Below are 23,224 nucleotides of genomic sequence, written 5' to 3' on the forward strand. Positions count from 1 at the left end.
TTGGGCTCAGCTTAGACTGCAGCTTAAAGTTTCCAGGCTAGATGTTGGCCTCTGGTTGAAACATCCTTCTTCTAATAAACAATCCTGAAAAATAACATTGTATTATACGTATAGTGTACAGCAGTCCAGTGAGTAAAAGTGCAAGCAATTAGTAATTATTTATTGTGTTACATGATTGCTTTCCAATGTCATTGGTGTCCCAGTCCCTTAGACAGTGTAGGCCAGTACACTACGTTAGTTTCAACATCTAAGGGAAAATCCAGAAGCTTAAATATTTTTCTTTTAGCTTTTTCTTAAATCACAGTGTTGTGGTGTAAAGGATAGAAAAGGAGGATGATAAACCATTGTGTGTGTACTGGCAAATTTTGGTGTTTGTTTCAGAGCTAATACCACAAGAACATTCTTTAATTGGAAAAAAAATATGAGAAAACAACTAAAACTTTTCACTGTATTACACTGTATTATTCTATAAATATTATCCTGTAAATGTTTGATTTTTTTATGTTACACCAGTATTTCCAGTGGTCCAACACAAAAACCAGGCATTTTTATCAGCAATGTTAAGCCGGGTTCTCTTTCAGCAGAGGTGGGCTTAGAGGTAAGTATGCTACCTTCCAAGGTAGGTACCACAAGGAAATCTTGTTTGGTATTTACTCCTTCAAGGATTCTGGATCACTGTAAAGTTACTAGCTGTGTTTTTTCTTCTATGAGAAAGAAATACTGTGTGGTTACATTTCAAATGAAGCGAGTTTCCTAAATTTTAAGAACAAGAGAAGTGTGCTCCTGGGTCAGACCAATAGTTCATGGAGCTCAGTATTTGGTCTCAAACACTGGCAAAAGGAAATGTTAATATGGGAGGAATTGCAGGCCTGCCCAGTTTCTACTCTGTTCCGCTTGTAGTCTGCCAGTACCCATGATTATTGTATTAAGAATATTAGAGAGTATATCTTTTTCTGTTTTCATTTAATGTATGTACTAATTTAGCATCTGTACTGCCATTTGGATTAACTCCTTTAGGTTGGTGATCAGATTGTTGAGGTAAATGGAGTGGACTTTGCTAATGTGGATCATAAAGAGGTAAGATCAAGTGTTCCTAATTCCCCGAATGCGTAGTTGTCAGCTTATTGAGCATCTGTCTGATTTTTCCTGGCTGCAAAAAATATGTTTCGATATCGGGCTACTTAACCAAAGAGGTGGTGTATTGAACATGGGAATTTGGAGATTTGAATACCTACCACCCTGTTTAGTTCCAGTGGGTCTTCTGGAAATTCCAGCCATGACAACCAGTGTCTTTCATCCTATATATATATACAGGCGTTTTATCACTTAATTCAGACTGATTTTTGTTTTGTTTTAATTTGCAGGCTGTCAGAGTGCTTAAAAGTAGTCGTACTTTGACTATCTCTGTGGTAGCAGGCGCTGTAAGTAGTGTATTTATAAAAGCAGAACATTTGTGAAAATTACTGTGCAGGCAAATAAATGGTAAAAATAAATAGATAAGAAGTAAAGCTGTATTTCATTATAATGTCTATACCATTAAATTCTGTCAAACCAGGGCAGTGTTGAGTGGCTTTTGCTTATTTTATTGATAACTGTCCACAGTATTCTCAAATAAAACAGTTCTATGCTGTGGGCCAGTGTAAAACCGTTCCCTTGACAAGAAATGGAAATTAACTTTATCTTTAATGGTTTGTCATGTTTGAGAGGTTCTGTTCTAATAGATAACTGCTTCTGCTGAAACATGAAAGGTGGATTGGATTGAATTAATTTTGCCTGGTGAATAGCTGATATTTTAGTCTTATTCCAAATTAATTCCTTGTGTAACAGTTTCTGATCTCTTTAGTGTATCAACACATTGGAAATTGTTCATTTTTCCATTTCCACTGTTTTGTACAGCAGAACTATATGCCTTTGGGACCTAATGTAAAGCCAGCTGAAATTAATTAAATCTTTCCACTGACTTCAGTGTGGCTTTCAATAAATGTTTTAATGTTTTTATTGCTTTAATTCTTTGTATAGTAAAATGTATAGTTACGTACAAGAGGATACTTAAGTTCCATAGACTAATCAAAGATGGTATTTCCTAATTGCCTTGCAACTGAATTAAATAGGGAAAACAAGATTTAATAAATCATTTAAGCTACTTCCTAAGGGCTCATGTATACTGTGTAGTTATATTAAGGAATTCATGGTTTAATTAAACTACTCATACAGTAACAAAAGATGCAGTTGTCCAAAGGCATTGTAGACATTGTTTAAGCAAATGCTCCAAACTAGTTGATTAAGCTCCAGGAACTCAACATCCTAAGGACTTAGTTTCAAATCCCAGATATGTTACCAACTGTTAGAAAAGATGGGATCTACTCCAGCATGTACTACTGGGATTGCATTCTTAAAATGATGAATTTTTGCTATGGAACTCTTCTTTTCCACCCTACTTCACCTTGCACATCTCTCCTTTCCTCAGTATACATCTTTGTGCTGAAGAAGAGATTGCAAAAGTAAACAGCTTCTCTATTCCTGTTTTTTTTGGTCAACAAAGACCATGGTGCAAAGGCATTCTTCACTGTCTGTTTTTGTTTGAGCTGTCTGCTTTGACCCTTAGAGACATGAAAAATTCTGCCGTCCTAATTAACATGGGATTTTAATTTCAGTAATGAAAATTAGATAAATGTTATCAAAGTGTTCCACAAATAGCACCATGGAAATATCTTTCTTGAATAGAAAATAATGCTGGTATCTTAACTATAAAGCAAATGAAACGGGAACAAAACCAACTGAAACGTATCAACTATATAACCTTTTGGCAATGTATGTTCCTATATCTTGGTTCCCCGAATGTCCATTTCCACAGAACCAGGCACAAGAGCATTAAAATGTGGTAACTGTGTAGGTGTCTTCCACATTGGGATTCATTCGATGTGCTGTTCTCTAGCATTGCATTGCTCAGTTAGATTTCAAGGAAGTATAATGTGGAGTTTTTTCTGTTTGCCATATTGAGCATGTCTTTGGCACGACCCCTATACTGTTGTTGCTGACTTCAGTAGTTTCATGCCTCTTCTGAGGTGTTTAGCATAACTTTGAGACTGAAACTGGAGTAGCTCTTTGGAATGAAATTGTCAGATCTTTCAGGGTTTTTCAGAAAGCATTCCTCAGAAAAAGTAATGTGAGGAAATGGCAGATGTGCTAGTACATAATTGGTTTTGAATTATTTCCTGGAAGAACTACATTCATGAGACTTTCACAACTGATTTGGGTGGTGGTTCTGATTGCAGGGAAAGGAGCTGTTCATGACTGAAGAAGAAAGACAGAAAGAAGCCCGTCTCCGTGAGCAAGAACGCCAGGAGTTAATGCATCAGAAGCGACTTGCGCTGGAGACTAACAAAATCATCAAAGAACAGCAAGAGAAAGAGAGATTGTAAGGACTCTGTATAGGACAGTCTGAAAAATTTAGCTTGGATTTGGAAAGGGCATGGAAGACAGGAACAACTGCGAGAAGATTCCCAACTTTAGATTAACTTAATTTTGCCGTTGCAGAGTCTCTGTTCATAAATCCTTATTCTGTGGTGCTCTTAATGTTCTGGGTTTTCAAAGCTGATATTGTTCAAACGCATCTTGAGTAGAAGGGTCACTTCGTTCCCTGACTGTCATACCCCTATGATTAAGTGGGATATTATTTATTTTCCTGATGCCATTCCCTCATCTTTTTTTTTTTTTTTTTTTTTTTTAAGCAGAACAGTTACAAATTTTATACTCTTACAATAACACACTATGGAACTGTCTCAGAAGGAGATAGTGACTTACAGAGTTAAATAGATGATATGCCCTTATTATCCAGATGGTCATGAATGTCCTCAGGGTTCCTATGAAAGTATATTGAACCCTTGGTATCTTAAAGATTACTTTTTAAAAGAATTTTTCCCCAATGCGTATGTATTTACTGTCTGTATCTTTTACTAACTACATCCTGACACACTTTGTGCAAGTTCTTACTCAGAAAATATTATTTCTATCATTGTGCCCTAATTCCTCTTATTATAGAAGAAAACTGGAGATCTCCCAGAAGGCTGCAGAGGAAGAAGAGAGATATCGCAGAGAAATAGAGCAGTAAGTAAAAACCGATGTAGGCAATATGCTGCCTGTAAAAATGTCCTTATATATTAGAGCTGGCTGAAAACATTCTGCATATTCTTTTCTAATAAAATTGTATATATTTTCATTTAGCTAAATATAGGGTCCAATGCATATGAGTAAGTACACCATAGTTACAGAATAGGAAACTGATCTGAAAAATCAGCATCTGGAAAACGTGAGTGTTATGGTGGTGATCAATTAAATGTGAAATTGAATTTGGGTGCTTATTTTTAAAATGTTATAAATGTATAGAGAAACTTAAGATTACAGGAGTTCTGTGTCTCAGAACTTGTTTATTCTGTTGTCACTGAACCACTACATTTAATTCGAACAGAAAAAAAGAAAGGAACACTGCAAGGAAATGAATCAGGGAAGAAACAGAGAAGAATGGCTAAAGAGTTGGAAAACATGCATATACTTGGGGGCTTGATGACACTTGGCTTGTATTTTAAAAAAACCAAACAAACAAACCAAAAACCAGGTAGTTTGGTGATCTGTAAGAGTGTACCCAGCATGTAATTTAATAGCTTTTTCAGTCTATTAGACAGTTCTGAAAACAATAGCTATGTAGATTTAGACTAAAATAAGGACTGTGTGATGCTAATTGTCTTGAGTAGAAATTTCAGTCATTATAAATTTTAAGTAGGCTTTTGCTTTTCTAAGGAGAGAAATAATTAAAACTGTGGCTTCAAAAGCAGGAAGATCTATAACCTATTTTATTCAGGAAATCTGATTTTTATTACCACAGTCTGTTCTGGTTTTAAAAAAACTGTGATTCTAGGAACTAGACATGTACAAAGATTGTATCATAATAAGGTCAGTACTATAAATGTATACTTAAGCATTGTTTTACATTTGGAACTTTAAAATTAACCAGTATAACATGTTGTTGTTATCACAGTAATTAATTTCCTCTCTAAATGACGTTGGGAAAGTGCATGAAAGGTAGTATGAAATTGCACAATACCTGTTTTGATGCAGCCTTTTAGAGCTAAGATTGACCCTGGAGTATTCAGCTTTGCACCTTTGACGTCTTAAACAGTTTTTAATTCATATTCATTTACTTAAGTCCTGTTTCATGTACCTATATTAGCTAAAATTCTCTGATGGAAAAAGTGCAGGGATTTCTGAATCTGTGAGGTGCAGAAGGGACTTCCTTGTGTAACTTCCAAGTGCTGCTCAGGCACTTGTTATGTTTTTTCATATTACAACCCAAACCGGCTAAGGCAGCCTCAGTTTCCTTGGTGTAGGGGAGGGAGGATGGTAGTATAGGAACTTACATATTGTAAAGCTTAGATTTAATAAGTAATTGCAGATGGACAGTTTCACTAGAATATAATGCTTTCCTGTATTAACAGTTTGTGAGGATGATCCTTCGCTCCATTTTAAAAATCCTTTCTGCAGGAATTCCTTGTATAAATTCACTGTGCCCTTTATTAGTATCCCACATTTCCGTTTTAGGAAAAAATGTCAAATGTGCCTATGTGACAGAGGTCCTTAACTCGGTATAAGTTACACTGTCATCCACTTTTTTTTAATTAAAATTAAATGTAATAACAAATCTAAACATTCTGTCCAGTGTTCTCTGCTATTGACTATGCCTCCAAATTTAAATACTGACCTCAGCTGCAGATTTAATAGTGATTTGACCACATGTGGATATTTTTAAAATTTACTTTAGCTAATTTAGAGATGCAAAAGATAATCCAAGTATAAATAGCATCATATATATCTAAGACCTGGTAAATTTTGGCACCATATATCAGTTTATCAGTTCAAGACGGGCTACAGCCAAGAATAGATCTTGGATCACTTAAAGGCACCATATATGAAGGTACAAGCTATTAGGTTATATGGCTGTTCTCTTGTGACCTACTTGGGATTTGCTGAATTTTCCTTCAAAATGTCCTTTTTGATCATGGTGCCTTTCTAGATACCTTCTAGGTAATTTCCTTGTTTTATGAGATCCTTTGTCCTGAGTGTGACAATTTCCACCTCCCACCCCCCCAAATGCTGAATTTAATGTGGTTTCTGTCTCATCAGTATTTAGTTCTTTTTGAGAAGAGTTGCTTTTAGTGTAGCCTAGGACTATATGTTTAGGAAGCAATCATCAAAATGAAGATAAGATATAGAAATAAGACACACAGGTTTTAGGTATAATTTACCATTATAACGTCTGATTTAGACATGTGGTAGATGTTCGTCAATTACTATTTTAGTTAAAACTGACTATTTTTCTAATAGATACTTGCCAGTTCTAAAAATGAAAAATTATTAGGCGAGAGATGGTTTTTGGCTTCAGTTAAAGTGACAATCAGTATTGTAGTGTATCACTCCAGGCTTAATATCTGTGCAGGTGTTTATATAACTAGCCTTAGAAGTCTCAATATTAAATAAGAATATTTTACTCAGTTACATTATATTTTACAAATTATCTTAGTAGCTTAGTAAACAAAACTGAGATTGATGAAAGGAATTTGGTTTAGGGGAAGGGGCAGTTTATTATGCTTTATATTAAAGAGAAAAAACCAAACATACTGAACACTAAATTGCAATGAATTTATATTGATGCTGCTGTTTTTATGCTCAGAATTCCTGGCTGCATTCTTTTTTTTTTCCTATAGGATAACAGCAGAGGAAGAGAAATTTAAAAAGGAGTGGGAAGAAGACTGGGGTCCTAAAGAACCTCCCAAATCTCTAAAAACTGTAACTGCAGACGTGCACTCTCCCCCTCGTTCCAAACACAAAAGTAAGTAATGGATTTCAAGCTGCTTCCTAGGGCAAGTATTTGTTTCAGACACATCACTGAGCTCTATGGAATATATCACCAGTTTGTGTCCAAGCCAAGCCAGCTATAACTTGGTTATTTTCAGAAGGCTGGAAGCATACGATAGATTAATTTAATAGCTCTTATTTAACAGGTATCTAGCTCACAAAATCTACATCCACTCAAACATCCATGGTTTTTAACTAGCAGCAGCAGCAGGAAAAAGAAAAAAAAATAAAGCTCATTAAGAAATTGTCTGAAGTATCAACCTCTTTAGCTTGGGGTTTTGGTGCATTGCTTTCCATCTTGTTTCTGTTCAGTGTTTTGCTTGTCAACCTTTTCACAGAGCAGTTCTTGCATCAGTGGATTGTGCTGATTTCCACTATGTGTCCAAATGGAAGTAGTGCTGAGGTTTTTTATATGATACGTGGTTATGTTTTTATGTCCATGTGGATAAGCAGATATTCAAATGCTAAGTTATATACTTATGAGTGCTTTTATCTCAGTGGAGAAAATATTACTTATAATAATATAATAAGTAATAAATATAAATATATAATGTAAATAAATATTACTTATAAGTAATATTTTAGGTTTTACGGGGGTTTTGTTACAGGGTTTTGTTACTTTTGAAAATGAAACTGTGAAGAAGGGGAGACAAGCGTTTGGTTTTGTTCCTTCATTTGGAATTAGCTTTGAGCTTTCTGCATTAATCATATCAGCAAATAATTTAACATCATTTTTATATTTGAGAAGAGATCTTGGGAGGTGGAGCATTTGAAGACAGAAAGCTAGTACTAGATTTGCAGTCTCATTTGGAGTGAACAAATGTACTTTGTACTGTTGTTACCTTTTTTCTTCTCCCTTACTCTACATTAGTGTGGAGATTAGGGTCTTGAGTATTTTTGTCTGCTTGCTTCTAACTAGAAAAGATACATATGGAATCCCTGCTTTTGGCTTGGAGGAAATGAATTCAATGTTTAAGTTTCATGAAACTCTAGAGATCTTTTCCCTCATCTCTTCCCGATCACCTTGGTCCTCTCTTACTTTGGCAGTCTTTGGGGGCTGTAGGCATGTCTTGAAGCTCCCTTGCTTCTCTTCCATGAGGAGGAGTAAACAACTTAATTGAGTAAACAATTTAATATATCGAATGTGATTAAAAAAATGCAACAGAAGCCATTGTTGCAAAACAGTAAGACACTGGACAAAAAAGAAAAAAAATCAAAGATTCTTAAGAATTAGCAACTTTTTGTAAGTGTTTTTCCTAGATCTTTTGACAAATCTGTTTCTTGCCAGCATGCCTTTCACATATAATTTATTCCTTCTCAGCCTAAAGTATTTACCACATCATTTTTCTGCATATCACTTTCTTCAGTTCATGCTCTTTTGACAACTATCTTAAAAATGAAATGATGATGGCATAATGATGTTTACAACAGTTGCAAAAATAATCTTGTATGCTAAGAACTTGGGTAGCAAAGCCTGTAAGCATGTACTAATTAAAAGCATGCAACCAGAACTTCTGAATCAATTCCTAGTGACGTAATTGTGAGAAAGCTAGGCACACTTCTAACAATTTGCAAAATTCGGGCATCTGTCCATGAGGTGCTGTATGTAGTAGCAGATCTGTTAATATCTTAAATAGAGCATCTGTCAGAGTGGAAGAAAAATTCCTGCTTTTTCAAATGTGGATTACCTGTAGACTTTGAAATGCATTTTCCTTACCGCTTCTTTTTCCTATTCCCTTCCTACTATCATTTCCCTTACTGAATCTCTCTCTTCTTTGTCACCTGTTCTACTTTTTCCTGTCTTTTTCCTGTCTTTTTCCTCTTTTCATCCATTGCAGCAAATCTTTCACAAACAGGCTGTAGTCTGCACAGCCTGAAAATTTATTTGGTATCACTGGGCAGTCTGCTTCAGAATTACCTGAGACACTGAGGAGGTACTGTTTGTACACTGCAACTTTGCCATGAAGAATTGCCCTGAAGTGTAAGTCTGACTGAGTTGTCAAAAAGAATTTAAGATGCTTGGAGCTTAATTTGCAGTTAAGAAGCTAAGTTGGGACCTACAGATAGCATGTAGAGAGTGCACTAAATATCGTATTAGACAAAGGAAAAAGTGGAAAGTGCTTGTGGAGCAGGTATTGCATAACTTAACGGAGAGCTGGGTTGGTTCCGAACCTGATTACGTTATTTGTTGTGCGATTTTGGGGAAGTCACTTAACTTTTCATGGATGAGAAGCTGAGATGGGGAAATATTTCTTCTGCAGCCATCTTTTAGCCATTTAGTTTTCTGATTCTTCAGGACAGTGTTTTCTCTGTATAGCATTTACCCCGGTGACAGCACAGTAGAAAGCTGATATTTCTTTTTCAAGCCAGATATCCCGGAACTGCTGATGGTTTAGTCACAGGAAAACTCACCTACCTCTGCAGGCTTCCCTTCATAGCAGAGCAGACAATATGCAGATTCTAACCCTTCTTCAGGGTTGAAGGGGGTTGGAAATTGAGTTGATTTAAGTAGGAGTTAATTTTTTTCAATTATGTGGAAAAATATCCCGTTGCTAACTTCTTTTTATTTCCTGGAAAATTCTAGTCACACATTGCTGATCTCTTTTTCATTTCATGGGAACCTCCAGTTAGACTATCATTTCTGTCTCCTCACTCCTTTCCTCCTTTGTTTCTCTAGTAGATTTAAAGGGAGTTGCACATGACCAGCTTGAAACAGATGACATGGATGAAGTGATCATGAAGCAGGACAAACAGGTTTGCTGCTCAGCCTTAACTTCCTATCCTGATTCAGATTCTTCCTGTGTTTCCCTTCCTCCTGACAGTCAGTCTTGACACTGAACCGATCGTTTGGTTTTGCTAGGACAATATGTCTGGTCCTTTGGTAAATGATGAAAGGTTATGACACTGTTGCTGTCATTGCTTTCTAAAGATACCTTGATAGAAATACAAAATCTGTCACTCCTACAGAAAGGTGGATTGTATTGAGAGGTGTGTGTGTTACCAGTGTTTCTTGTATAAAATTATGGTAATGAATTCTTTTGTATGTTTTTACTTGCAATGTGTTTTTTTAATATTTATGCACTTGGCTCAAAATATTTTATCCTAGGAAATGGCGCTTTTCTTGTCTCCTCAACCACCACTGTGTTCTGCCACGAGTTTGAATGAATTTGAATACCTGTTTCATTTTAAGAAAGCTTGTTAAAACTAGTGAAAAGTAGGACTGTGACCATAGAAATCTTGGCAATGCATGTGGCTGTATGGTTCTGTCTGAAGATTACTTGTTGCATTTGCTTTACTTAACATAAAATGTGTATCAGTAAAATACAGGTAACTTGTGACTAAATGTACTAGCACAGTTGATCAAGAAGTCGTCTAAGAACTTGTCATGTAATATCAAACTTTTGGTGTTGCGCCTTCAAATAAATTTTCATCAGTTACATGTATCAGCATGGATTGATCTGAATCTGAACCAGTCCTTGACTTTTCTTCAAAAAACAACTTCTCCTTTACCTTTTTGTAGCTTTTGGATGGTTTTATCGGTATGAAGGAAAATTTCCCACAATCCGCAAGGTACAAAGTTTGATGTGTGAATTTGCTGTGCATTTCAATTCTAATTCTTTTTTCTCTGTTATTACTAGACGTTCTTCATAGTCAAATGCTTCTTCTTTTAATTTGGGCACAAATTAAGATGCATTCAGGATGCCTCTGCCTTGGAGTTTGTCCTTTTGAATACTTTGGACTTTTCAAGTCCTGCCAGCTGCAGTGGGAAGTGTATGTCAATATTTTGCAGGTGTTCAGTACAGGTGGGCAGTGCGTGTCTTTACGTTCTCCAAAAGTCCTCAGAATAATGTATAAAAAAGAAAAAGTACAGAGACAAAAATTCAATGGGAACTAAGAATGCAGTTCCCAGTTATACCTTTGCATATCTCCCAGTAAGAGGAGTGCTGAAGGCAAAAGGCTTTTAAGCGTGTACATCACACAGAATGAGCAAAACCAATTGAAAACCTTTGAGCTTGATAGAATACTTTTATAGCTGTAGAGTTGTTGCTAAAGTATTGCAATTTCAAATTATTAGTGTTTCAAATAATACTTTATTCCTGCTGTTGCTTTATTCTCTTTATTTCTTTCAATGTATATTAGCCATATTATAGGGGTTTTGTGGTTGTGTTGTGTGTTTTGGTTTGTTTGGTTTTTTGTTCTTGTTTTGGTTTGGTTTTTTTCTGATGGCTGACAGTAATTAACTGGGGTAGAAGTGTCAAGAAGAGTTCATATGTCTATCTCCTGAGAACTCAAGGTTTCTGAGGAGGTCAGGATTGTATCTGACAGGTGAAGTATTTGTGTCACCGTTTTGGCCTATTACTCTAACCTTCTGTGTGGACAGGCAATGCCTCTTCTCCTTGATCGAGAATAGGAAGTAATGGTACACTCTGATACCACTTTCTACTGCTAGTGACTGTAAATCATCATGGATCTGTAACTTGTGTGAAAGCCAGTACAGTTAGGATTTCTATCTGAAAAGCGTAAATGCATGTTATGAAAACTCAGTCTCTTCACACAAATAGGTCATCTTCTGTATTGCTGCTGACAAAGATAGTTTAGAGAGCCTCCAAATAACTTTTCATATAGTAATGAAGATCTTACCCAGTTCCTGTTGAACTCTGCTACACAGTGTGGACTAGGAACTTGAAAAGATGTATTTTTAATATTTTTCTTGTAGAAATATTTTTAAATCTGGAAGTGATGAATTTTCATCCTACTCCAAATTGCTAATTGCTTTTGTTTTGTTTTAAAACCAAAATTTCACTCTGTACTAAAAATGTCTTTAATAGGAAGTAAACTGAATCCATGGGGAAAATTAATGGAAAGGATGACTCATCCTGTTGTAGCTGAATGCAGTGAATGCAGCTAAGATTGTCTGATACATGTTCATATTCTGGAACACTTCAGCATGTGTACTGTTTAGTGTGCCTTTAAATTCAGTAATTTTTCAGATGTTGATACCTAGCAGGTTGACCTGCCAGATGTTACATTTAGTAGACAGTACTAAATGTATCTTCTAATTTATTAGAGGATAATGTCAGCAATTGTTATTAAGGTACAAACTAATTAGTCGTGAATAAAACATGCTAACAGAATTCTGTTTATGCTAAAACATTAGTATGAAAACCTAGATTTTTTTTTTTTTACTTAAACTTTTTAAAATTTTTGTCTCCTCACATTATTGTTTGGTTTTGGTGTCCGTCCTGTCCCCCCCCACCCCCCCATGAAGCAATAGACAACATCCCACTGAACTCAGCAGTACGAAGTTCCAATTCACTACTTGACTGGGAGAATTGACTTTTGTAGCTGCCAGGGAAAATAAGGCCTTCCAAGGCTTTATTATCAATATTATATGTAAAAAGTGGAAGTAAGACAAATAATGCTATGTAAGGTGAAGCATGTTCATGCTTTGAATTCCCAAAACCACCATGAAAAGTCAGTAGCTGATGATAATGAGCAGAGCACACTCAAAACTGAAGCTTAGCCTCTCTGAGCAGTAGCAGTAATTGACAATAAATGGCCAGCTGCTCCTCCTTCTTACTTTTTGATGAATAAAAGGAGAACATGGGCTTTCGAATATGAAGTAGGCCTTACTAGTACACACGGGAGAGGGCAGCAGAAATGTGACATCGTTGAAGTAGAAATAAGGAGCAGGGTATATTTTGAAGACAAAAGGAACAGGCTCCAAAAAGACTATGTAGTTTTCCCGTTTGGTTGCATTCCACATGTAAAATTTTAGAGTTGTTTTATGCTGTATTAGTTCACTCACGTGAGTAGCTTTTATCCAGTGCTCGTAGGAGTCACTTGGTCTTTTGATGCAGTATTCTTTCCTGGGAGCAATTCAGTTTCTGCACTGATCTAAGCCTTTCCTTTGTAATTGATTATTTCAGTTGTATCAAGGTATGCGATGCTGGTTTTAGGTCATATGCATGAAGATGTTTTATGTGTAGAATATTCACAGCTACCTATACATGAGCACCTGTCACCTGAAAGCAGTCAGTCTTGTATTTATATAAAAATGCCAGAACAGAGAGATGGCAAATCAAGACCTAACCTAAAGTGTTTGAATATTCAAAGTTTTGTAGTGGGCCTTTGTGCCCTAATGTTGTAACTTTGCAGAAGAGCAAAAAAAGTTGAACTGTCCAATCTTGTCCTATTTATGTTAATGTGCACAGGCCCTTCTAATAAGGTATAATTTCCTGCAAATTGCTGGGGAAATGGACCTTAGATTTTCTTTTAAAATATCATCTCCATACTTGCACCGACTGTAACTAAATTTTCAAGGCAGGCACTCATGTACTGAGCTTGAAGTTTGTGATGTAGTGTAAAAATCTGTTTAACTAAAAAAAAAAAAAAAAAAAAAAAAAAAAGAAAGAAAAACAAAACCACCAAAACTTCCCAGAAAGGGAAAGAGCAAAAGAAGTCAAAAAGTGACAGTCTGTGTGAACAGAAGAAGAATAAAAAGGAAATGGAGTTTGAGCAAAGACTTGCCAAAGAGAAAGAAGGAATGTTGGAGAAAGAAAAACAACTGAAAATAAATCGTCTTGTGCAAGAGGTATGTTGTGTTTTCCTATCAAGTGCAAAATCATATTGAGAGAAAATGAGCTGAATCTTCAGTGGAATTATCTTAGCAGGACACTTGTTTAATTATGTCAAAGATAGTGAAGTTTAAAAAAATTTCCATTGCACTGCAAAACTCTGTTCCCAAGTTTGCTTGTTTCTACAGTCAGTTTTTTTGCCCAAATGAGGATACCTCTGCAGTTAATGAGTGTCCATGTTTAGTGATGAATTTAATGAAAGATGGCAAAATAAGAAATCACTCTGGAAAGCATAATTAGTTTTAAAACTAATTTAAATGGCATTTCATACTTTTGAAACATACTTGTAACTATACCTATAACCTTTTTTCATGCACTGATGTTATGGTTAAGGTATCTGAGACAGAACGAGAAGACCTGGAAGAATCAGAAAAGGTGCAGCACTGGGTGGAAAGACTTTGTCAGACACGGTTAGAACAGATTTCCTCTGTGGAGAATGAGTCTCCTGAGGTAAAATTCTGGCTTCTCCATATAGTGCATGGTCTTTAAATAACCCACTAGTTGTCTCCTAAAAGCAACAGGTTTTTACCAGAGAAAAATCTGTATTCATCTTTCCCTCTCAGTCTTCGTTCTAAGAGGGGGAAAAATGTCAGTAACTGATGAATTACAATCTGTAGCATTTGTTGTTCCTGTATTTTACAGGTTTTTTTGTTATTATTTTAATGAACTGGTTTTATTTTTGTCCTTTTTAAATATATTATCACCACAAAATTAACAATTTTATTGGCTCGTGAGCTGTTTGGGCTAGGTGGGATGTGCTACCAATAGTAAAACTGAGACTAGCATACCCAGCCATATTTTTTAGTATCCTGTGCAAATAAGAACATCATTGATGATGAGCTCTTGGATGCTTCTTTGTATTGCATGGAATAAAGCTACAGGTTAAGAAAATGACAAAAAGATAAAAAACTCCCAAAGAATAGGGTTCAGTTTTGTGTTTTAAATAGTCCCCTTAAATGAAGGGAGTCACAGATAGTGATTGTGCCTTGGAGCCTGATGGTTCTAGATGTGGAGTGAGGCTTTCCCACCATCCTGCTGCTCTGGCTCTCTTCCAAGCACAGCTGCTTTCAAGAGGAACACTGCAATCTGCTGAACTCCCCCGTGATCCCCGAGAAATTGCAACCACAAAGGGGACCCTTGGGGAACACTCTCGCATGAGTTTCCTTCAGGTCAATGTGGAGCAGCTCTGAAAAAGGCAGCCAGTCTTCTGTTCTTCCTGGCCTCAGGCTCAGATCCATGTGGCTGTTCAGTGTAGGTCTCTGGGACAGTGGAATGATTATACTGAGTTTTCTCTCACTACCTGCATTTGGCTGCCTGTGTTCTGCTAGATCTTTGTCCCCCTTACTTTGTGAAGTAAGAGGAACATTATAGATTAAAATCACTGTTGTATTTCCAGAGCTCTACCCAGATTTCAGACAAGCACTCTGTGTTGTATTTTCTCAGTCAATTCTTCTATTACATTATATATAAATATTCTATTACAATTCTTCTACAAAACTACCCAAGCAGTTAAATTCATGTAAAACACAAAACCAGAATGCTTCTGAGGGATAAATGCGGCTGAACGATATTCAGGTACTACAGGCTTGAACTGCTACTTGGGTACAAGAGCAGTCAAGATCTCTTGACCTCTGCCAAAGAAATACCTATTTTTTTTAGTACCAACAGGTGAGTATGGCAGATAAGGAGATCCCAAAGAATGTCAACAGAGATACCCGCTTGAGGGAAGTATTGTCATATTAGACTAAGATGCATGTGTCTGTAGGACAGCTCATATCTCTAATATTTCCTCAGCTGAGTCTACAAAATAGCAAAGTGAGAGAGTATCAACTGGATTTTCTTAAATATTTCAGTTGGATACCGATAAAGGAAATGTTAGCAACTCTAACAGCATATGTAGAATCCTTCTTCATGCACACAAACTTCTTTTTTTGGTGTGGTGCTCATTATGTTCAAACTCTGGAGTTTGTTAGCCCCGCAATGCATCTGGTGTTGATTAACAGAAATTAGAAAGTCCAGAACCTCCTGAGGATCTGAATTTCATAGCACCCTAAACTTTTAGTTTTGATAGCTGCTTAAGCTTACTTTCCCCTCTTGTATTAATGTCTGGTTACGTTCACACCAGACTTCAGCCCCTTTCCCTTTTTTAATGGCATGGAATTTCAGGACCTGTCTTTGATTACTTTCCTTTTATATAATCATCTTTGCAAGGAGCAATTCTTGCTTTCTCTTCATAAGACCTAGAGAGGCAAGAGTTGTGTAATCTGTGATTTGTCCTATGATTTTACCTTCTGAAGACTCCATGCAGGGTTTTTTGGGTTTGGGTTTGGTTTTTTTGTTTGTTTGGTGGGGGTTTTTTTGGTTGTTTTTTTTTTTTTTTTTTTGTTCTCCGCCCCTGCTGCAACACCTAAGGCTACTGTCACAGCACTCCAGTTTTCTTCTTTTTAAACTGGAATCCTAGGGAGTGCTTTTAAAAAGGCTTTCAGAGAAAAAGTTTGCTTATATTCTGCATGGGAGAAGCCAATAGCTTCCTGTGCAGGAGCAGTTAGGCTGAGTGATGTTCTAGCATTTGCCATTAATTTCTTCAGAGCTGTTGCAGGCAGATGAACTGTTAAGGCAGATTTCTGTTCTGTTGCACATAGCTGGCAAGTGGACGACCTTCCACTTCTCCTTCTGCCACGTCAATGCGGCGTTTTGCTGGTGGCCTTCAGCTTCATACCACAGATCTTGATGATATAAACTTAGATGAAGTTGACAAACCTAAACAATGTGTGGTGCCACCTCCGCCACCACCACCCACTGTTACTCCAGCACCATCAGCTCATCCACTTCCTACATCAAATGTTCCACTTTCAAGAGGTCCAGCCCTGGCAGTAACACCAGCTTCCCAGGTGACCTCATGATCTGTTTGAATGCATGTGCCTCTACCATTCCACTGCCTGCCTTCCCTCCCCTGCTCTATCACCTGCTTTGTCCACTGGATCTACCCATGTGCCATATGCAATGTTGAAAGAAGGAATGAGATGGTTTCATAGTAGTGAGTGCAGTCCAGAGATAGGTGGGGGTTTTTTTTGGTTTTTTTTTTTTTTTTTTTAAATTTAAGTCGAGAGGGTTTTGCTCTCTCCTCCCTATGTACATTGTAACCCTACCACATGCAGGCATCTTAGGCAGAATGTGTCAGTTAAAAAGACAATTTGGACTTGAGTGTTTAAAGATAAAAAAAAAAAGCAATGGCAGGTGGCGGATTTAACTCAGTTAAATTTGAGAAAAATATCTGTGTAGTGAAAATGACTTGTGGAAGTCTTTTAAATATGTCATCAAATTGCTTTGTTAAATGAGAAGAGTGGACAAAGAAAATTAGCATAAAATAAGAAGCTCAAACTTCTAAAACATCAACACCATATAAATTACCAGTAAAATACTTTTAAATGAATGAGAGTTGGTAATCAGGTTTACATTTGTTTGGACGCACAGGGGTTAGGAATTTCTATGAGAAAATATTCTGACTTTCTCCTTATTACAATCTCAGTCCAAAAGAAGATCAAATATAAGAAATCTTGTGCCAGATCTCACTTTCGGAGAGAAATGGCAGCTGTTTCATCATAATTCCCTTTGCTAAGCACTGTAGTGGGATTCATGTATTCGTTTTTATGGCAAAAGATTCTTACTTGTTTCAAAGAGCAGAAGAGGATCCCCTACAGTCACTTCTTTCCTACACCATTTTCTGCATGGATTGTCTGGCTGCATTATTGGTTTTTACTTTTTTTGCATGTTTACTTACAAATACTGGGCTTTGCTTTTGCATGATTTTGGTTGGGGTGGGGAAGGATATGCAAATTAATCAGGGGAAACTGGCAGATTATTTCTATGTGAATAATTGCCCTAATGTAAACTATGAATCTCTTCTTATAAACTGAAGTAGACTTCTGATAGTGCTTGATCTATGTGGTTTACATGTTTGAAGTGCCAAGAGTATGCTAGATGCACTGAAATGGAGATGTCAGATGTTTTTATGGATAACAGATTTTCCAAGTTATTTGCAAAATAAAAATTATGTGAAATGACACAAGTGTACAAAATACTAGTGTTCAGAGGAGAAATACATTCTCCCAATGCTAACAGAAAATATTCAGATAAAAGAAGTAATATAGGAACTGCCATACTGGATCTGACCCCAAACCCATATATTCCAATATATGTTTCTGACAGTTTTTCACTGCTAGATATGTTAGAGAAAAGAGGTTAATAATTAAAGAAAAATGTCAGGCAACAACAACAACAAATAACCTAGCCTTCAAAAATAAGCCAGTTTTCACTGAATATAATTAGTGTATATGAGGAAAGAACTAAGCTCTTAGTAAAGTATTAATACTGAGCCAAAGCTGCTTTGTTTATAAGTAGATAACCCAGTATTCCTGATGTGGTTTCAGACATGGAAGAAAAATCGGAAGCTGGACAATTTATCCTTGTTGCTTTTTAAAAAGTCAGTTTTTAATACCACAGATAAGCAGAAGCAGTGCATTTATTTGACTTCAGTGATAAAAGATCTTGTGTTTATGCCTGCTAAAGCCAAAAATAAGACAACTGTTGTTGTCCCATAAGCTTACTTTTCTAATATTACTCAAACTGGTAAATCTTCTTTATGTTGCTAGGTTTTTTTGCCCAGATGGTTTAACTTCAAATTCAGCTTGAACAAATACCTGGCAAAAGGAATGAAATCCTGTCAAATACACTCTTGACAACTAACTATTAAAATATCTGATACAAATTGGTCTGTTTCTCTAAGTTATTATTAGCTATATACTTTATATGGACCCAGTACTAAGTCTGTTACTGTTTAGGTTGTAAGAAACACCTCCCACGTTGGCAAAGTATCTTCTGTGTCAAGCAATCCACTGGTATGTCATGTACTGTTAATAATAACTGTAGTTTTATGAACTTCCTATGTAATTCTACTGTCAAGCAAATGTCAAAGGTTTGACTCTGCATGGCTAATTTATTTAAAATTCAGCACTTGCATTCATGTGCATGGATCCATTGCTGTGTTACAAGATAACTAATACCAGGTAGTGGAAGTGGCTCCTAATGATCTGAGGACTTCGTATTTCAATGCTTCAGCAACATATGGTCCATGTTTGCATGTTCTGTATGTCATGGACCATATACTTTGTTCTACTGTCAAGACAGACGAAAGGAGCTAGGACCAAACTGTATTTTAAACATAATGAGTGCTAAGAAGCAAGCTTTCTTCTCAGAAGAACCAACATTTGTTTGATAACTCTTTGCACTGATTTTGATTCAGGATGGCCGGATGTCGGGTTTCCCCATTCTGAGGCACTCTAGAAAAGTGTGTCTCTAAATTGTGCCACTCCGGGAGAAATCATCCAGTTCTAGTGCAGCTTTAACAAGTTGATATCTGTGAACAATACATTTTGTGGTGTGGAAGAACATTAATTGAGGGATATCAAGAAGGACTTTAAAAGATTTGGTTCCAAAACTTTTTTTCTTAAATTATTTTTAAAAAGGAAGGAGGGAAAAAAAAAAAAACCACACACACAAAAATGACAAACAAACAAAAAACACCCCCAAAATTCCCCTATTTAAAAAAAAACAAACGTGGCTTAACCAATTTGCTGGAAGCAATTCAAATGATTTCAGAGGATACAGCTTGTACTATATGAATGATATCTGGAATACATCACATTTCCTATGAGAAACAGTGACAAGAGTGTGCTGAGAGTTGCTGGGGTTAAGTCAGAAACTAAACCCACAGGGCTCAGTTTTGAACTCTTTTCTTGAATAAAACTATGCTTGACGTCAGTGGGAGTTTTAACGGAGTAAGAAGTGTACGATCGGGTTAGTATGTGCTGGATGATTAGGTCTCAGATGCCTCTGGATATCTGTACTTTGTAGAGTCAAGGGTAGGTAATTAGCATAAGTAACCCTCGCTCTTAAGTCAGGATAAGTTAACTTGAAATTATTTATGGAAAACTGATTGCCGCAGTCCTGGTAAATTTCATCTTAAAAGATCTATTTAGCCATAGATTAGTTAAAATCTCATTCCAGGTTCACTATGTTCTTACACTCAACTTTAGCATTATTTTTTTTTTTCCTGTAGTTTCTCATTCAGTTCATTGCCTTTATGGGATAAATGCTAAAAGCAGGGATGAGATTTTTTTCCATAATCTTGCTGGTGAAGTCAGAGTTTAAGGGAAAAAGCTACAATTTGGATGCAAGAGAAATTACGTTTTGGCTTGTGAACTTTGTAAGTCTTAAAATAATTCTGTAAGCCCTCTGTTGTATTAGTGTCATTAAATTCATTACCACAAACTATTTGTATTGAGGCATCTTGGTGACATGATGGATTTGCACAAATTACGTTGTGAATTGTAATTTTCTTAAATTAACCCCATAGCAACTTGCGCCAAGTCCACCTACCCAACGACATCCAGGGGTACCAATAGTCTCTAAACCAGTCATGCTGCATCCTGACCCAAGCTTTATGGTCAGGCCAACAATCAAATCAGAGGCCCTGGTAAGCCTTTTAACGTTCTCTTTCTGAGTGCTACAGTACTGTGGGATTTGTTGTTGCCTTGTCCTCAAAGAATCAATGCTTTCTTGTTTTCTGCTAACTAAAATTCATGTAGATTTTCAAATGGTCACTAATGGTAAGTAAAAAACGAGTATTTTTCCTTCCCCCCCCCCCCCCCCCCCCCCCCCCGATCTAAAAGTCACTCTTAGTTACAGTATTTGTACTGGGGTGCATAATTCCAGAGCAGTGTAGAGCCTTAGACTCTGTAGATCTTATTTTTCATTTATTCACAGGATGGTTTGTATTTTTGTAAATTCTGAATTCCTTTGTCAGAAATGAAATACTAAAAATTAATTACACTGTATTTTTCCTTTGTAAATAGTCATGAACATACTTGAAATGTAGATATATGAACTTTTTTTCTCTGGAAATGAAACGATGAGTTATTGTTATATCTTAGAGTCCAGTATACTGGTCATGCAGCGGTACTCTAAGTTGACTCACAATCAGATTATTTTTCGTATTTCTTTTCCGTTTCCATATCAAATGTAAATGCAGAAAAAACCCCTTAGGCTAAATACTTTAGGACCAACCATGTAGCATCTTTGGGAATTGTGGTATATGAGGGAAGGTGAGTCAAGGCTTACTGTGGGGGGAAAATTAAAAAAAAAAAAAAGATAGAGTGCTCTGACAGGTGTTAATGCCCAAATGACAGCCCTGAAAATTCATCCAAGATAGCTGATGGACCAATTAGTAGTATTTATTCTCAAGGATCATCATGACTTATGCTGTTACAGTTAGAGTTGTGCATCTGTTATATGCCTCTGTGTGGACATGTGTGTATATGTACGTTTATATGAGCAAGGCAGTGTATTGCAACAGGTCAGCTTTTGAAGTGAAGGAAAATACATCACACTTGCATTTTGTTTATTTAATTACAAGCTTATGCTATATCTGACAATAAATGATGGGCACAGTATTCCTAGCTGTCTTTCCTTAAAGTGGGATGGATTTTTTTTGTCATTTTCTGCTTTAATAATTTAGATACTCTTGTTCCTTTATTTTCCCAGTTACAGTTTGAACAAATTTTAGTGATACTTAGCAACCAGTTTTCCCACAGACATAGTTCTCTCGAAACTTCTATATTATAAATGGATTGAAATGATAAATGAAAGTAGTTTTTATAAGTTTCTCAAGAGAAGGCAGGTACACGAACTAAAAATAAATTCAAATCCCTCCAATGTAGGTATTTCCTTCAGTTGTATGCATTGGAGCTTTGGAGCTTTTATTTTGATTCTGTTCAGTAATTCAGCATCTCTAAGCAATTTGAAATTCCTTAGGGGAAGAATGAACAGAGTAAAATCATAATCTTCAGTTAATATAATCTAGCTCTTGAAAATAAATGCCTGGTGTGCAAATATAAACTAGTTTGCAAAATTGATAATACCCTTATGTGTGATCAGACGGTCTTGGTACAAATTGAAAATATTCCTTGTGTTTTTTGTTACTGGTGGCTTACAATTAGTTTGAGAAATTGGCAATAAGATCCACCTCCATAGGGGAATTTCTTATGATTTGTTGTGCGTGCGTGCATGCATGCGTGCACGTTTTCCAAATCACGAGTCTGCTAAAATGTTCCAGATGTCCATCATCTTCATTCCCAAACTGCCTTATATTAGTTGGAAGATCACAATTTCAGTGGGAGCAATATTCTGATAGGACTTTGAGAGAAACATCAGTCTATAAATTGTTTTTGTAGACCTGTTACCTCTTACTTCCTTTTATGACAATGCAGTAAAGAGTATTCGTCCTGGCTGCAGTGAAGTCACAGTAGTGGGTGACTTGCATGGATAAGACTTGCATGGATACCAAAGTAAAGAGGGAGGCTACTTCTATTAGTTTAAAAAATGAAAAGGCCGACGTGTAACAAAACAGACAAGAAGGTACCTGCCTGTCTCCAGAAATGTATAAGAACTATAATTTGATTTCATGCAGAAGGGAATGGGTTTTGTTTGTTGGGGGGGATGCAATGACAGTCCTTAGTTATACGGGACTGGTTCAGCTTCTTTTAGCAAAGAGAAGTATCACCAAAGGCAAAGTATCTTTTGCTACCCTATTTCTTGTCTTGCTAGATTTCACACACCTTATAGAACTCCAGTCTTTATGTCTTAATATGACATAATGCACGTAATTTCTTCTGCCTCGTTTTTATATGAATTTAGCTGTCCTGAGTACCAAACTCTAAAAACTGATCTTGATGGATTTACTTGATTCAAACAGCTAATCAAGTGAGCCTATACTCAAGCAGTTCACTAGTAATGAAGATGAAAAGCATGAACATAAGAATAAAATAAACATGCAAGTACGGGTAAAACATTCTTGTTATCTGGAAGGTTGTTGGGCCAGATAGGAACCTGTGAAGTCTCTGTTGTGACTTAAGTTTTCATATTAACTGAATTCAGGTCAGAATTCCCAGGTCTTTTAACAGTTCATGAAGATGAAATTGTTCTCACTAGGGAACATGCAGGGAAATGATGGGTGACGATAAAACCTGGAGTGTAGCCTTGAATGCCGATGGCTGCTCTGGGTCAAAATCGGTATGAACTGTTTGTCTCAGCTGTACTAGAGTGAATTGGAATACACTCATGGCAAAACTAATTAAATTTTGGCTCGGAGAACAGGAAAGGATTGTTATGATTTAGTGGTGGGGTTTTCAGAGAAGCAAAACCAACACGAACATTAGTTTCTGCTCTCCCAACTATCACAAACATCCTGTTGTGTGATTTAAAAGGCTTTGATGCACTTGCTGCTACTAAAGATTTTTCCTTCCTCAGTCTTTTGGGGTTGGATGCAGCATTTCTGAAAGGAGGAATTAATATTTAAGCTTTCCTCTAATTTGCAAGATTTGAAGCCTGATTCTGCAGGACTGCAGTTCGAGGGACCTCAGACAGGTGCTTAGATACTGTGTGGTAAGACATGCGATGATTGGAAATTTCAGTTATTGCCCATAGCTATACCAAAACCATCTGTGTTGAAAAGGAATTCCACCCCACCCCCCCCATGTGACTAAAGAGGGACTGAAGAGTTTTGTGGAAAATCTTGGCAGACTTGCCCAAAAGTCCTTCAAGACAAAAACTCAGTCTTT

General features: G+C 36.5%; 1 protein-coding gene across 1 annotated transcript in view; it reads left to right on the plus strand.

The window, feature by feature from the left end:
• The window catches only part of USH1C (USH1 protein network component harmonin), a gene marked incomplete at both ends in the record, with an annotated part of 49,973 nt that overhangs the window by 17,784 nt on the left and 8,965 nt on the right, over positions 1-23,224 (plus strand). Inside the window, 7 exons of the mRNA XM_082316787.1 lie at positions 514-598; positions 1,018-1,077; positions 1,365-1,421; positions 3,276-3,418; positions 4,042-4,107; positions 6,759-6,883; positions 9,587-9,663. Of these exons, the coding sequence (XP_082172913.1) occupies positions 514-598; positions 1,018-1,077; positions 1,365-1,421; positions 3,276-3,418; positions 4,042-4,107; positions 6,759-6,883; positions 9,587-9,663 (613 nt within the window). The remainder of the gene's footprint in view (positions 1-513; positions 599-1,017; positions 1,078-1,364; positions 1,422-3,275; positions 3,419-4,041; positions 4,108-6,758; positions 6,884-9,586; positions 9,664-23,224) is intronic.

This window comes from Platalea leucorodia (assembly GCF_965183815.1).
Source record: "Platalea leucorodia genome assembly, chromosome: 7".
Taxonomy (NCBI): Eukaryota; Metazoa; Chordata; class Aves; order Pelecaniformes; family Threskiornithidae; genus Platalea; species Platalea leucorodia.